This window comes from Accipiter gentilis, chromosome 7 (genome assembly GCF_929443795.1).
Source record: "Accipiter gentilis chromosome 7, bAccGen1.1, whole genome shotgun sequence".
NCBI lineage: Eukaryota > Metazoa > Chordata > Aves > Accipitriformes > Accipitridae > Astur > Astur gentilis.
The window spans coordinates 5,430,642-5,446,956 of record NC_064886.1 but is presented as its reverse complement, the minus strand read 5'-3'; the positions used below and the strand labels follow the sequence as shown (position 1 = coordinate 5,446,956).

General features: G+C 38.8%; 1 protein-coding gene across 4 annotated transcripts in view; it reads right to left on the bottom strand.

Annotated features, from left to right (window-relative positions):
• Positions 1–16,315, bottom strand: part of SPECC1L (sperm antigen with calponin homology and coiled-coil domains 1 like) — a 69,096-nt gene that overhangs the window by 51,797 nt on the left and 984 nt on the right. For 3 of the 4 annotated variants that reach the window (XM_049804234.1, XM_049804232.1, XM_049804230.1), the window contains exon 2: positions 1,538–1,727. In XM_049804234.1, coding sequence (XP_049660191.1) covers positions 1,538–1,690 — 153 coding nt within the window. In that variant the 5' untranslated portion in view covers positions 1,691–1,727. Of the gene's footprint in view, positions 1–562; positions 781–1,537; positions 1,728–16,315 lie in introns of those variants that run through there. The other variant, XM_049804233.1, reaches the window with a different exon arrangement.

Below are 16,315 nucleotides of genomic sequence, written 5' to 3'. Positions count from 1 at the left end.
GATAAGAGTCATCAACATTTTTAAGTCATAGAGCTGGCACAACAGCAGCTTAACAAGTAAAAGACATCCAACTGTATGAGTAAGCCTGGCTGTAACATAAAGCTGAGATAAGTTTTAGCAATTAAGAGAAAAATTTTCATTGTGCCTTAAACTCACGATTGTCATAAATTCTAATCCTACACCCAAACATAGCCAGAAGTATTACTAATATAAGTAAAATTGTAAAAGCATAATGGGTCAAATTACTTCAATGTTAGATCATCCTCCTCCTTTATCTCACTGAGAGGTATGACATAAGAAACTTGATAAGTAAACTACAAAGGACTTTTGTTTCCATATGCTTTGAAAGGTTTCTAGAAATACAAAATAAGTAGTGTCAAAAACTATCAAAAGATTATTTAAAGTTAAGAAAACTGCAAGATACATTGGGTGGCAGAGGAAAGGGGGCGGGGGGGCACCGGGAGAAAAATCTAGCTGAAACCTGGCTTGCAAGTTCATCAGCAAAAGTATTAACCACTGCCATAAAGGAAAAGCAAGAAGAAAAGAGAAAAAGGGAACGCACCTTTTGACTTCAGTAAGCCTGTATAGCTATTACAGAGAGACCTCAACCCTTACCGCTTCTTTAATTTTAGGTCTGTATTTGCCAGTTATTTAAATGGCCTATCTGGCTTCCTACAGGTGACAGTGGTTCAGGCCCCAGCTGCAGACACCAGTCCTTTTCCTTGTTCTGTTAATTTGCTCCAGGGCAGCAGCAGCAGTGCCACAGCTCTGCGTACTGGGCTGCAGAAAGGCAAAAGGAGGTGGGTCCAGCCATGTTTCCTTGCCAGGAGAGAGAGGCAGACCAGGCAGGCTCATACCATCCATCCAACCCAGATGTGTTCGCTCCCAGGTGAAAACTCTACACCAGCACACCTCAGTATATCTTATTTTTCTTGGTTGTTGAAAACCATATCCTCCTAAATCTACTGCCCTGTTTTGCTAATATAAGAGAAAACCTCTACCTTTGAACTTGTTCTAGGAGCAAGAATCAACTTGTGAAAATTCAGCTCAAGCAGTACTTCACACCAAGCAAAGGCCAAAACAGCTAGAAGAATACAGCTGCACTGACCTGACACAGATCACTGATATCAAAAAGTTTCTAATGTTAGATACCTCATTAGTTCTTTTTTCAGAATTAGGAAATAACTTTTATCGAACCCCATTAGTCACTGACACACCATTCTGAGCATAACACAACACTACTAATAACATTCATCAGAATGCAACTTCCACTCTGCTCCTTTTGCAGAACAGCCAAGTTGTGGAAAGTAGATTGCTTTCCATCACATCACACATTGCAATAAGAAAAATACAGCACAATTGCCACACAAGGTCCTATTACCCTGCCCAGTGCTGTGTAACTATCCAAATTCCCTTCAGTTACCCATATAATAAACCTCCAGTCTAAGCTGCATTAAAGACATGCCTTAAAATTCTACTCTTTTTAAAGCTTTACTGTAAAAAGTATAAATAATCAGAATGTTCTATTGGTTATTACCTTCAAAAGAGATGCTGATGTCCCGGTTTTGGAGAGTTTTGTTACTGCAGACACTGAGGAGCCGTTTTCTGGTTTGGCTTTTTCAGTTGCTTGAGTTTTATTTACTCCAGGCACTTTGGGCACTGAGCCAACACTCCTGCTTGCTTTCTTCATTCTGGGCTGTCTGTTTATGATGCATTTACAAACAAATCTACAAGCAGAAAGAAAGAAATTTTAAATATCAAATACAAATGAAAAGCAATGCCTTTTTTTATAATGCTCTATTTAAGACCTGAAGTCCACAACAGCAGCAAAGACCAAAAATTAGAGCCAAACAGAATGCATGTGACTGACCAATGGGTTTTGCTCTTTTTAAGAAGGAATTTTTACCAAGAACTAAGCGCTTCCTACAGCTCCACTCCAAATTATAATTTTTTTTTCAGTTCTCTTTCCACAAATGGCACTGAACCGAGGATATTTTATAAGTGACCCATGTTGCCGAGTTCACTCTTTAGCTAGCAAAGGAAAGGCTTATTAGAGCAGCAGTGCTCTTTATTTCTGACTGTGGGAAGGAAAATACCATGGGAGTATTCAGGCAAGAGCCTGACTACCACCAACACTGGATCTGAGCAAAGATTACCATCAGCTTGGTAACTAAAGTACTGAGAGAGTAACAGCAGTTGTAAAAAAAAATAAAATTATTTCATAAAAATGAAAAGAAGTTGAAAAATTCAGATTCCCTGAAACCATTTATTATTAAATATCACATTAATAAACATATGGGATCTTACAAAATTTAATTCTAGCCATATGATTATGAGGATTACCTCTGAGAAGAAACCAGAAGTAACCCACCATGCTCCACGGCCTGCAGTGAGGACACTTGCGCATCTTTCCCTTGCCTTCAAGTTTTTTCAAACAGCAGACAACTGTCAATAGTGCCATTCCAACCAACAGCAAATAAACAAAACCCCAGAAAACAAAGCTGACTACTCAAACCAGGAGCAGCTGCAGCAGACCCGAACACTGCAGTTATCACAAGAACTGCTAATTCTGGAAGACAACCTAAGAAAGGGTACACTAGCCAACAGCCATAATTTGAAGTACGGGCTACCAGAAAGACTAGACACATCGGGATTGTCTTCCCTCTTGCAAGACTGAGATAGCTGGCAGCTATTTTCTTCATGTCCCCTGAGTCAGAAGACATAGGATGCAAGATTAAAAGGAGGAAACTTCCACTCCCCTTTCAGTCTTACAAGATTCCGAGTGGAAATAAGTGATCAGGTTTATCTGAGCCCAATATCCTGCAGCTGATTAGAAACACGCAACACATCTAGCTGTCTCCATCTCTTAAAAAGTGAAGCATTTCAAAGGCACAAAAAGCAAACTGATGACTGAGGGCATGAGATGTGTGACATAAAAACACAGTGATCGGGAGTACTAATTCATTTCAGCTAACAAAATTAACACCATATGCTTACACACAGTCCTTCCTCCTCATCACCACCTCTGCTGCACACAAGTATATTTCAAGTCTGACTTTTATCAAAGTCAGTAAAACTCCAGGAGTTTTGCCTCCTCAGACCCCTATGTGCTGTTAGCAGAAGAAAGAGGAAGTTTCATTTTAAGACACTGAAAGTATTTGTTTATAGCTTCCAGATTCCCTTTAGCTCTCAAAGCTGGCATGAACAGACACAGAAAACTTTGTTTGCTGTTGCAGTTTCATCATCAGAATGTCAAAAATGCACCGGTCCTGCCATACGGCTACTAGTAATCACAACGCCTTCACAGAAGATTAAATAACTGAGAGATAATTTGAGACACTCCTAAGAAAACCAAAACCCAAACCAGAAAAGCCCCATGAAAATAATATGTTTGCTATACACACATAATTTTAAGTGGTACAACTGCCTACCAGATTCCAGAAGCAGATGCTAATGTTTACAGGTAGGCCCAAGTTGCCACACTTAAAATTCTTGCCTTTTTCATGTTCATGAGTTGAACACTTACTTGTGCTTTTGATCTTATTCACTTGAAAACTAAAACTGAAAAGACCAAAGAGGATAGAGTTGTTTAGTAAAACTGGCATCATTACTATTGAATGATATTTTTGATGTTCTACAGGCTACATAAAAAAGTTGTCCATAGCACACTTGAGAAATAATCAAACAAACTTCAGTGCACAGCTTGTTGTAAAGCTGACTACATTTAAAAAATTATCTCAAATAAAAAACTATACCCTTGCAACAAACCCAGTAAATCAGAACCATGGCTTTTTGACAGCTCATAGAGCTAGTAAACCAGTGCTATAATGAAGGTTAGGGTATGGGCAACTATATGACTATCGTACATTTGGGCAGAGCTTGACAACCCTGTCTGACAATCTAGGTAAAGCAGTAGCTCCAGCTGGCCTGCACATACCCAGCAGTGGCCATTTGCAATACACATTTATTAAGCCTACAGAGCACATTCATCAAGTCTGACACATCTTACAATGTGACAGATACACATTGCACACATCATCTTTGCGTGCACAGTAAAAGATCAATACATTTGGGATCCACTTATTATAGCAAGTAATGTAGTAACATAACCCACTCGATGTATAATCTCAAAAACAAATACAGGCTAACATTAGCTTTTACAGTACAAACCATTTATACTCTTACGAATATATCACAGAGGTCATCGGTAACAAAAGACTGTATAAAGTCAAATGTTTCTCAGCCATAACGGCTTTGTAGAAAGTGCATGTTTCAGAAGTGTTCCTGAAAACATGCAACAGTATTTGCTTCAAGAACAGCAACAGCATAGCAAAGTGATGTAAATAAGTGAAACTAAATAATCAAGTATAACCCTCATGTTTCATCACAGCATTACTTTAAAATATCCATAAATTTAACATTGAAAAACATTATTTGTGATTTACTGAAACTCAAAGGCAAAACCACCTTTCCAGAAACTTCAAAGATACTTAGAGGACAGGGAGGGTTAGGTACTGCTGTTCCTGTTTTTCTTCCAGAGAAACTAAGCTCTAGTAGTTACTTTCTTACTGAAAGAAGATTCTGTAATTATAGTTTAAAAACTGAGAAAAGACACAAATGAGTCCAACTTAACTTAAAATAAAGACACGACATTAATTAGCATTACAGGTTCTAAAAGCGGCTGCTCACTCAGGCTCCTAAAGTGAATTTATGACCTCTCCGTGCCAATTTCTCCCCTCCTGCCTTCTCCAGGAAGGAAGAAGAGGATGGAGTTTCAGCACTGAACACAGAAGACATCAATATTGTTGAATTGTAAGTGGAAAAAGCCCTACTTCACCCAGTTTCTCAAAAGGCAGATACTGCAGATAAAGACTACCTTTATGCTTCTAAAGAACAACACATTCCTTAGAAAGACATAGTATTGGGAACCAGCAGTAAATTTGTCTCTGCCCAACACTAAATTTTAAAATAAGAAATAAAACACTCACTAGCCAAATGAAGCATTCTGAAAATTAAGACAGAACACTAGTGATACAAATGAGAGCTAAAATATTATTTCACTATTGTTTTAAAAAGCAAATACTGCATATAAAACTGTACTACATATTTTGCCCTAGGGAGAAAGACAGAATTACTGAAGACCTCCTTTTGCTTTACACACACCTCCTCCTACCTCAAACAAAAAAGAAAAAGAAAGAAAGAAAGAAAAAAAAAAAAAGTAAAGTAGAAGCTTAACCCTGAAAAGTTGCAGTGGAATTAAGAGTTGTAACTCCACAAGACAGTCAAGAGAGACTTCTGGTCTCTCATATCACACTACTAAACATCTATCAACAGACACAAGATGTTACTGGAAAACATTTGATTAATGCTAGCACTACAGTATCAATTATAAAATTAATCAGGATGGAAAAAAGCCAAAACAAGCCCAAAATATCAGATAGAAAGACTGCATTCCTAAACTAAAATGTAACTATTCGCTCTAACCTGTACCCTTTCCCAGACGTCTCTCTTTCCACAGCACACATAGTACAGGAAACAAAAGGGAATCTTGTTCAGGAGCGTGCTTTCCTTGCTCTGGTGGAGGCATGTGAAACCAGTCCTGCATTTTATACCAACTGCAAATACAACTCCATAAATAATAATTTAAAAGTGTTTTGCCCAATAGCATGGCTCTGCTCTTTACTGTAAACTGATAGGATACATCCACCCAGCCAACATGAAATGCTTTCAGGGTTACTCTTATGTCCTCTTTAGAAACCTCAAAACTGAAGGGGGGTGGGGTATGATTTCTTACTGTGATTATTTTAATCTCATCCCTTATTTAATATGCTTATTTATGCTAATATTGCTGTCACAAAAGTATGGCTCAATTACGAGAGTACAAAAAAATAGTTTCCTCTGCCTGCAAGGTGAGAGAGGGATAAGCAGCAAGGAAGGTATTGGTCTTTTGCCTTTGGTTGAAAATACAAAGTTATCAAGAGGTATTAAGCAGTTTTATCTTTTAAAAAATTGTGAATTATTAAAATGATAAATAACTTCAGAACTACCTTTTAAGAGTTCCAGAAAAATAGAAACAACTAATCCCTCAAATTTGAAGATGCTGAGCATTTTTGAAACATCAAATACCCAAAATACAGAGGAAAATAGAAATATTCACATCTAAGAGCAACGGAGTCAGTACACTTTCACTCTCTATTTGTACAAGTTCTTTGGTTTTGATATATTTAGGCTGACATCTTTTGCCCAAATAATTAAGGAATGACATTTTTAGGTCACTTACACAGTCCCAAAAGGCAGAACTGGGAAGAAAAGATTATGAAATACAGCCTCTTCAACCCCCTGTAAAACACAGATTCAGAACTTCCCCAAGTCTCTGCAGGCAAGACAGCATAGTTACCAACAACTTAACACCTGGGATATGAAATAAGCTACATACTAAGAGACAGAGTTCTCTACATTTATAATGTCCACAGCTCAAACTTTCAACCTGCAAGCTGCACAAGCACTCTAAAATGATGTCTCTTGCCTAGTAATTCCAAAAACATAATCCATTAACCACTGGATTCCAGAATTCCAGAGCAAGCAGTGCATTTGTTTTATTCCTTAAGATCAAGACATCAGTTTTAGTGACTTGAAAGTTTGCTGATGCTAGAGGGTTATTTAAGATACCAAGGATAACAGGAAACTGCATGGAATCACAGAAGACCCTTATGAGATCAACTGGGCAATAAAATCAGCAAATAAAGTTAAATGTAGGTAAACACAAAGCAATCTATCTCTTGGGGAAAAGCAACTTCAGCTTCATATATAAATGTGCTCTCAACTCATCAATATTGCTCAGCAAGACTTCAGTGTTTTGATTCACAGCTTCATTAAACTATTGGTACAGTATTTGGAATAAGGCAAAAGCAAAACAATTCCAGGAATTATTAAAGAAAGGAATAGAGAACAAACCATAAAACACAAATATTGCACTCAACAAATCAATTTTTTGCCCATCTACACACACTTTAATTGGTATGTGCAGTTCTGGTCTCTCAATCTCAAAAAAAGGATTTCTTATAGACCTGAAAAAGGTTCAGCAAGGGGCAAAAATAAGATCAAAGGTATACAATAGCTCCCATGAGACATATCACAGGGAACATTACAAAAGCCGATCAAATATTGAATGGCATCAAGAAGGCAGACCAGGACTGGCTGTTAATCTTCTCTTCCAGTACTAAAACTAGGGACCAGCATATGAAGTTAGAGCCAGGTTCAAAGTAAGAAAAATGAGCTATATTTTTAATGCAGATTGAAAGAAAGCTGTGGCTGCACAAAGCGCAAGTGGAAGGGGAAACGACATGGACAAGGTAGAGAAATTCCCTAATGGATGCTAAATAGCTGAGCACAAAGGGCTCAGAAACCCCTCTGAGCCAAAAGTAATTGCAGGGTGGGAAAGCAGTCAGGGTAGGAGGGAAGACTTCAGTTTTGTTTTGTTTTTCCTGAGGCATCTGCTCACAGCCACGGCTGGACCCAGAGCACCAGGTGGGATGGATCCCTGCTCCAGTCAGGGCAGTGTCTGCTATGTTCTTATGCCGTGAAGAAAATATACAGATGTCAATGATTTATGGGTGCTGCAATTTTGGAACAACTGCTGCAGGTAGTTATTTAGAGAGGAAAGACTTTTCTACTACTGTCTATCTAAAAAATTCAAAAGAGCCTTTATAGTTTTCCATCACAAGTTGTGGAATTACAAAAATAGGAATTCTACCTTTAAGTTATGTTATCCATCCAAGCCATACTTGCTATTACTACTTCTCTTTTAAACAGAAGGGAGGAAAGACCAGAGCTTTGGGCAAGAATTGGCTGTTATATACCTAAATTTCTCTGTTCCTTCTTTGGAGAAAACTTCAGAGCTGTAACTGCTGTGAGCAACGTGTAACCGTTGCAATACTTAACATTCCAGACAAGTGACAGGAACATTTACAGAAGAACTCCTAAACTTAGGAACTGTGCTCTAAAAGCCTTTTCATAACAAAATTAAATAATGTAGTCTTGTTTTCAAGCTCCTATTTTAAACAACCGCTATTTCAAAACACTGCCAAGGAAAGAAAAAGCAACTGTTCATCAACTAAATCCAACCGATTCTTCCTAGTGTGGGGAATCTGTTCCACAAGGAAGGGCAACACTGTCCAAAACTCGGTCTCAGCACTAACTTTTACACTGACTATACCTTCAGATGCTTTTTTTCTTTTTTTTTTTTGAATTGCAGTTTTGGAAACCAGAACAAAAGACCAGGTAAATCTATACCTTATTGGTATCTATCCTAAAGCTGATTCAAAAATATTCTAAGTGGGCTAAGTACCCCATAACACGCCCATTAACTATGGCTGCTCACACTATAGATGAGAATACCACTCACATGACTATTATATAGGTGTTATTTCATTGGTGTTGATCATACACGTAATGAAAAACATCCTTGTATCTGAAGGCAGTGTGTGTGTGTGTCTTACAGTGTAAGCTCAGATAAACCTCAGCCAGCAGAACATGATAAAGAAAACAAAAGAAGGAATATAACATGTCAAATAGTAGTACGATAAACATGGAGGGACACTAAAACCTGGTTTTGGCTACATTGTCATTTTCCACTGCTTCTGGTAAATTTCACAGTTGCATCCAAACTTTAAGCCATGCACTAACAGATGATGTAATATATACCTATTTCCTGGAGAGTAAATACACCTCTGTGTCAGATTTTAAAGGCTTAAACAAACTTATCAGAAATATCAACCTTCTCTGTAAAACCCTTAGATTAATATCCCAATAAAATAGAACCAACTCTTCTTTTGGCAATGTAGGTTTTCTGGGATAAAAAAAAAATATTAACATAAATTTCCCAGCCAAAGGACTGGCCAGCTTTAACTACAAAAGCAGCTAGTCTAAAAAGTGATATTTGGTCAGTTAACCAGATTAACTGAAAGTGTTATCATTCATCATTCCAAGCATGTTTTAAAGTGTTACTACAAAAATCAATAACCCTCCAGTTACAAAGGTGTATTTAGTGTCATATAACCCTAAGTATATACCGTATTCCCTAACCAACAATCAGATTCCCCTGCACACATGCAAATTTTCCTTCCACCGCCAGGGAAGTACTTTCGAAACTCGCAATGTAGAATTTTAAGACCAAGGAATTTGGCAGAAGAGCACAACAAAAGGTGCGCAACTAACACAACAGCTTCCTTCTGTTTCAAACGGACTAGCTCAGTAGACAAGGTTTCATTGCGATATACTCTGTCTCTAGCACAGCTGTTCCCAAAAGTGCTGGCTAGAGTAGGTGACCAGTAGTGACCTTTTCCCTTTTGTCCATTGAAAATGTTGTCAGCTGAACTCTTGTATCAACAACTGCAGCAAAGGCTTCTTGCCTGTTCGCAGGCAGAAGAAAGGCAGGCAGTAGCCTAGCTCCCATCAGAAACAAGGGGGACAGAGAAAGGACGTGCAATGTGCTATTTCAGGAGCTAGAGCGGTGGCTCCCAGCACGTGTATGTTACAGGTAAAACCTGTAAGATAGGTGAGTCACTTTGACCAAGTCTCCTGTTCATCCAAAACATTCCATCAAATCTTCAGTTTGTGCAAAACCCAAAAACCCCAAATCCTGTTTCCAGCATGGTTACAATGACAAATCTGTTCTTACCAGCTGTTGACTAATGTATTTTCAACTTGAGGACTTTCTATTGCCTCGATTTCTGGAACTAGGTGACTGGGTTCTCACTATGTCCACTTCACCACCAACCTGGTCTGGCAACATTCCTGAAGGCATTGCACCAAAAAAAAAAAAAAAAAAAGAGAGAACAGGAGAAGCACACAGAGATACACCCCCCCGAGGGACCTTCCCAGCTCCCAGGTGCTTACAGCTCTGGGATTCCCAGCCCCAGAAGAACCTTCCTGGTCTCAGCTGGATGAAGGGAATGGCCTGGGTGGGAATGGTCCATCCATAAGCCAGCCTTGCTAAGGCTGGGGGAGAGAAGTGCCTACTGGGGATTGCTTAAGCTAGTCATGAAAATAATTTAATTGTACCCTGCCACCAAAAGAGGCAGTCCCACCCTTCCTCAGTCCTCCCCCTTCTTTCAATTCTAGACATCATAGCTCATTTTTTGATGAGTTGGTTTTTTCAGTCAGATCAGGACTGATCTGACTCACCTTATAATTGCTAGATACTATGCAAAGGAAGCAGCGGGACTGGGAACCGGGAACAAGACGGAAGGCTCACCCTTTCAGAGACTAGTATAGCCACAAATTTGTTTTAACACAGTCTCAGGCTATTGGACACACAGCAACACCCCTGATTTAAATGAACCTCTTATTGCTGCCCAACCACCACCACTTTCCAAGCCACATGGTAAGACAGATGAGACAAGAGATGAACTGTGTTATTTTTAAGCAATCAACACAAGACAAAACAGGGCTCTGACCACAGAGGGTCTGAAGACTGGCTGTCTATGGGTTTGAATTCTGTGCTCTGACCCACATCTTCCTTCCCCTCTAAGACCTGTCAGCACCACACTCATTACTTTTAAAGGTTTAAAATCCTTCAGGTTTGGGAGAGAGACAGAAGACAGAACTGCATGCAAATCTTTCCTAAATACCCTGGTATCGCTAGGGGAGGACTATTTACCCAAGCCAGTGTGAAAGCCCAAGGACATACATTTGAGTCACATAGAATAAAAGTCCTTGGGACAGGATGGAAAGGCTCCCGTCTGCAGACACTGGGGTTTTTTTCCTCCCCCAGGAAAAAGGACAAGATACTGTTTCTCTTCCACATTTTTATTCCAAGCCTTCTGGAAAAGGGTGAATCACTAACCAGTTTATAGAGTCCCTGTTTCCCTAGACAGTTTGGTTGTTGGAGCAATGCAGGACTCAACATGGGACGGAGCCTGGGAAAGCACTTAAACCCCAGGACCAGAACAGGATCCCTAACTGATGTGACTGCTGATGTGCTGATACCACCATGGAATGCCAAGTGCCTAATGCTTTAGCACTTTCAATTGTGAAACACTATTACAGTATTTCTTTGAGAAGATCCTATGCCTCCAGGTTTTGTGGCGAGCCTTTGATGTTTGGCTGAAGGCCTTGGAATAGCTTTCCCATTCCCTCCAGAAAAAATGTAGTCTTTCTACTAAAAAAGGCTATACTGAAGTCCTTATAGTTATTTTTTCCTTCAAATATCCTTTACTTACAACACTAATGTCCATAAGTTATAGATTTAATGGAATTTTCTTCTGTAGATAGATACAGATATAGTTTACGGGTATAGATCAGAAACATTTTCAGAAAACTGTCAAGAAGTTCTTATAATGCATATTTCTATAACTTTATGTTTCTAATATAGCAAATTTACTTCCAAACGCGAAATGCAGGTAGTCTGAAATCTCATGTGCACACTTGGAACTATAATCTCCAAAATGTTTTTAAAATTTTTCCTGAGTGAGCTTTCACAAACAGAATTTATACCATTTACTATGAATTTGAAAGTGTTGGGTATCTTTCAGACAGACACATAGAGTTAAAATACAAAAAGAAATAGGTACAAAGCCTAGAATATCAGCATATAGAAGATCAAATCTTGAAAGCATAATATAGAGCTTAGAAGCACATAGTATAAGAGCAGTTTTTGTTTCTTTATGACAACTGATGCATAAATACCACAAATCAATTCCTGCCATTAATGACAAGCTTTTAGTGCTGAAAACACTGATAACTCTGTAAGTGGGAAACAAAAGGAAGTTAGGAGAGTCAACCAAGATATATGAAAAGATAGTGGTCCAAAGATAAGGGACCAAGCCCCTGTATTTTGAGTTCACAAGACTGAAGGGCTGGCAGCACCACGGAATGGCAGAAGCCCCTCGGACCTCCAGCAGCTTCACTCTCCTTTCCATTAATCTTAGTGTGTTACTTACAGTACTGATTCCATCTGGAAGAAGATGACGACCAATGACCACAGCACTGAAGAAAGAGGGTAGGCCATCCTTGAAAATCCATAACGTTCACTTAATTAAGCAGATTTATACTGCTAAAAGATGTTAACTACCACGAAACAAGGATACTTCGCTATTAAATCAGGTTTATGGGTTCTATTCCTACATCTGCCCATTTTCCTCTCTGGCGCTGAGACAACCAGCTCCTTGTGACCGAGCTTGTTTGTAAATCACAGTAATATCTATCATAGCAAACTATCAAAACCTTTGGAAAAATAGCAAGACAGCACCCTTAAACTTTTTCAAAGTCATAGGGATGCCCATACTTATAGGTTGAGGAAAGCCTTTCTTGTAGTTTTGTATAAGGCTAGAAAGAATAGCAGCAGCAGTTGTGGAAGATGAGTTTATGTTAGAAAGTATTCATTTTAACATCTTAATTCTTGATGAAAAGTTCTCAGTATAGTCAAACCTGGTGATATTGCCACATTCAAGGATGCATCTCATATTTACAAATCATAAGTCAAGAATAATTTGATGACAACAACTTCCAGCAACCGTACCTATTTAAGAAGTTCATCATTTCCAGAAGGGAAATATAATTGTCCATCTGATACAAGTAAGTGCAGATAAAAAGTTGCTTTGCATGATCCTGTCATTGCTAGGAAAAAAAGATCTTTTTTTTTTTCCACAGAAAAAAATAAAAGCAAAACTAGAACTTGAAGTGAACAAGTTAGTCAGGTTTGTGGTAGGAATTCTGTCTATAAAGAACAGTTTTAATTATTTTTTTCTTTTCGTCCAGAAAAGCCCATATTTCTTCAGGGACTTGAAGGAAATATTTGCCATTAACTATTTACACTGCTGGTTACTTCTCGGGGAAAAGCAAACTGAAAAAGACAAGACCGTTGTTTGCAAAGAAAGAAATATTTTTCACTGCACAACAGATGCTACTTTAAATGCATACCCATTGTCAAATCTCAGTGTCATTTAGCTTGCTAAGTAAAAGAAACTTTAAGCTCAGTACAACTTGGCAACTCAGTAAAAAAAAATCCTATGGGTAAATAGAGAAAATCAAGCTCTAATAGATCATTTTTATAAACTTGCCCGTGTCAGTTAAGACTTGTCAATACAAAGACTGCCAACATTTTAGCAACGAACAGTGAAATATGTTGAAGGAGCCTCTCCAGCACCAACCCTCACACAGCAAGGAAATTCTGTAGCCAAAGTTTCAAGAAGGCCCCATCTGCCAAAACCACTGTGTGCTTTTAATTAAGAACCTATATAGAAATGTATTATGAAGAACACAGAAAGTTTCAAGGACTGTTAAGAATGCCAGCCTCTTGGTCAAGCTTTCCACACCCCACACCCCCAAATGTATATCCCATAGGAAATCATTATTCACTGGATGTACCTGTGCAGAACACGTATCCTACATTGGCTAAATGACCAAAGTCAAATAAATGTTTTTAGCATCAGAAAAATACCAATACTTTCAGGCTGATGTCATCAAATACATCACTCAAGTACTTCAATACTACCTTTATTCTTTTTTAATATTGTTTAAATACTAGATGTTAGATGTTCAGTGCATATATACCAGTTAGTTACAGGCGATCATTAGCTTGGCTTCATTCTGGCACACAGTCCTGGAAAATAAAATTAACTGAGGATCATGCAAGACTTATCTTTCGTAAATGTCAAACCAAGTCTTGAAGTAAGTAAAAATGAGTTTTCTCTCTTGAAATTTTGCTTAACTGGCTTTACAGGTCTTTAGTATGTAACAAATGGCTAGCTCTTAATTATGATATTGCGGGGTGTGGTACTGAAACCTTGCAGACTGATCCCCTTTAAAAAGTCTCCTTTTACCTAACTTCACAATTTATTCTTGTATTACTCTTTTCTGCAATTCGGGAAGCTACTAGTTCTGTCACTTATTTGCAATGGTGTCAGTTCTTTGCAAAATTAAGGTATCCCGAGACATTTATTTACAAAGATGAAGATCAGAAATTGTGGTGCCTTTACAGTAAAGAAAAAGTCCTTTTTCCCAAAGAAAATCATGCATGCGTGTGTGAAAACTCTAACGATGAATTATTTATATATTAAAAGATAGTATCTTATGATTACTTGCAGGCTGCATTAAACTGTTAAGTGCTCCAAATGGTGGCTTCTCTGATCATTTCAGTTGGAAGAAGCTCAAAAGAAACAAGTAATATGTTCCTTGTGACTAGTCACTTAAGGCTACGATTAAGTATATAACTCGGCTTCTAACACCCATTTTTTCTCCCTTTTTCAGTATAAAGACTAAAAATAAGATCAAATGAGGTGATTTTTGAAGGCAGGAAGTACAAGCATAACATTTCTTATGCTGTTTTTCCCACTGAGCAATAGAGATTCAGTCACATTAATAGCATTATACACTTCTAGAACTGGATCCTAGTTGGCAAGACAGGCTCCAACGTTGCAAGATCAAGGCAAGAAAAAAAAGAACTTCTGAAGTATGTTAGTGAAAGATCGCTTAAGGAGTTTCCATCGCATGACTCCACCTTCTGAGAATATATTTTCCTCTTTCATACTAACAGAAAGCAAAAATGGCACAAACTGATTTCCCTTCACCGTGTTACGTGTAAGTATATATTTATTCATACCTAAAATGTTAACTGTACATCACCTCATCTATCCTGTACAATGAAATCTTTACAGCATAAAAATAACTATTCCAACATGCACTTAGACAGAAACTTTGAAAACTCATTGTCTACACCTTAGACTAGTAACGTAACGCAGGCCAGAGATTGTTCTCCAGCCCAGAGGCAAACCTGCACTGCTTGATTTGTGACTATACAGCCAAAACCACTTTCCCCTCTCCCCCATCCAGAAAGGGTGGCCATGTCCCACGTCTGTCTGGACAAGTCCTGGGATTCACCACCTTTGAATGATGCCCAGGTATGGCTTAGGAAGTTGCTAGATAGCCTAGCTAAGCCATACCAGTGACCATGCTGACAATTTACTGGCACGAATGATCACATGCCAGACCTCAGCCTAGCACCCAAGTTTTCTTTTATTTGCTACAATGGACACACTCTCCATTAAGGGAAACCTTCGCTCAAGCCTCTCCTCAAGCCTGATGCAGAAGACGCCTTTGGTAGGAGGCCTGGAAGGCCACAGAGATCACACTGCCTCAGAACACAGAGGGAAAGGGAAAACACCACAGAGCTGGTAAGCTGCAAAACACAATAAAAAGTACAGTCCATGAGAACTGGAAATCCCTGCACAGATGTTTGCCCACTGCGACGTTACACCGTCATCAAATTTTAATAAACCAATCCCTTATACTACTAAAGAGAGAACACAGATCCTTATCAATGATCACAACAAAGCTCATGTCAACAAATGGCTCTTCGACTTGAGCAGATAAAAGAACTGGGAAATGTGGACTGCAGTGTTTATCTAGACGGCGCTGTATTTGACAGAAATGGTACAATAAATTTAAAAGTTTTAAATTAAAAACATTTGAGATGTTTTGTTCCCCACAATTATGTATTGTATTCAGTAGAGAAAGAAAAATAGACATGGGTCTTCAGACATACAAAAACATCTGAAAAATCAGATTTTCTTTTCTCTTATTTCACATAGTCTAACAGCCCAGAACCTGATTTTTCCATTAACTAAAAATTAAGTGGCAGTGTTAGCAAGAAACAAGACTGCTCCCATCTCAGTTTCTCAATTTTAATCTCAGACTGCTTACAATGACCTGCTCTTTTCATTTTTGTTAGCGTCTACCTAACAACAATCAACTAGGCTGGAGGGGAGAGGACAAACCGTACATCTGAGCTACTGCAGAACTATATGATGATCCACAGAGTGTTAAAAGCAGCCACTGGCTTCAGTCTGCCTACATTTCAGCAGCCAAAGTCCATACCATTAATTACACAGGAAGCAGCAACAGAAGGTTTATATTTGCTTTTGGGGCGAGTAGAGCTTGCAGAGACTACGTCCTTCAGCAGAACCTACGGCTCTTCAGAACACTTTTCACCCAGTGGAACCACGTACTAGACAAATTTTTCTGCTACGGGAGAGCTATGTTTTCCAGATCCTAGCACAGACAGACACTTCATGCGATCACAGACAGTGAGATGCAGATGCCATTGTGGAGAGAAGAGTGCAGTTTGCTGAGCATCAGCACTGCATTGTTTTTCTCTCTGAAGACACAGAGTATGGAAGACTCTTAGAACAAGCTGGTGGCTCTCTGATTTTGACCCAGCTACAGGAACCTGCCTTCCTCCATCCCTGGCACTACCAGGTCACATAAGACTTGCAAAAAGGAATACCGTGAGGCACAGGAAGGCAGGCAGCAGGCA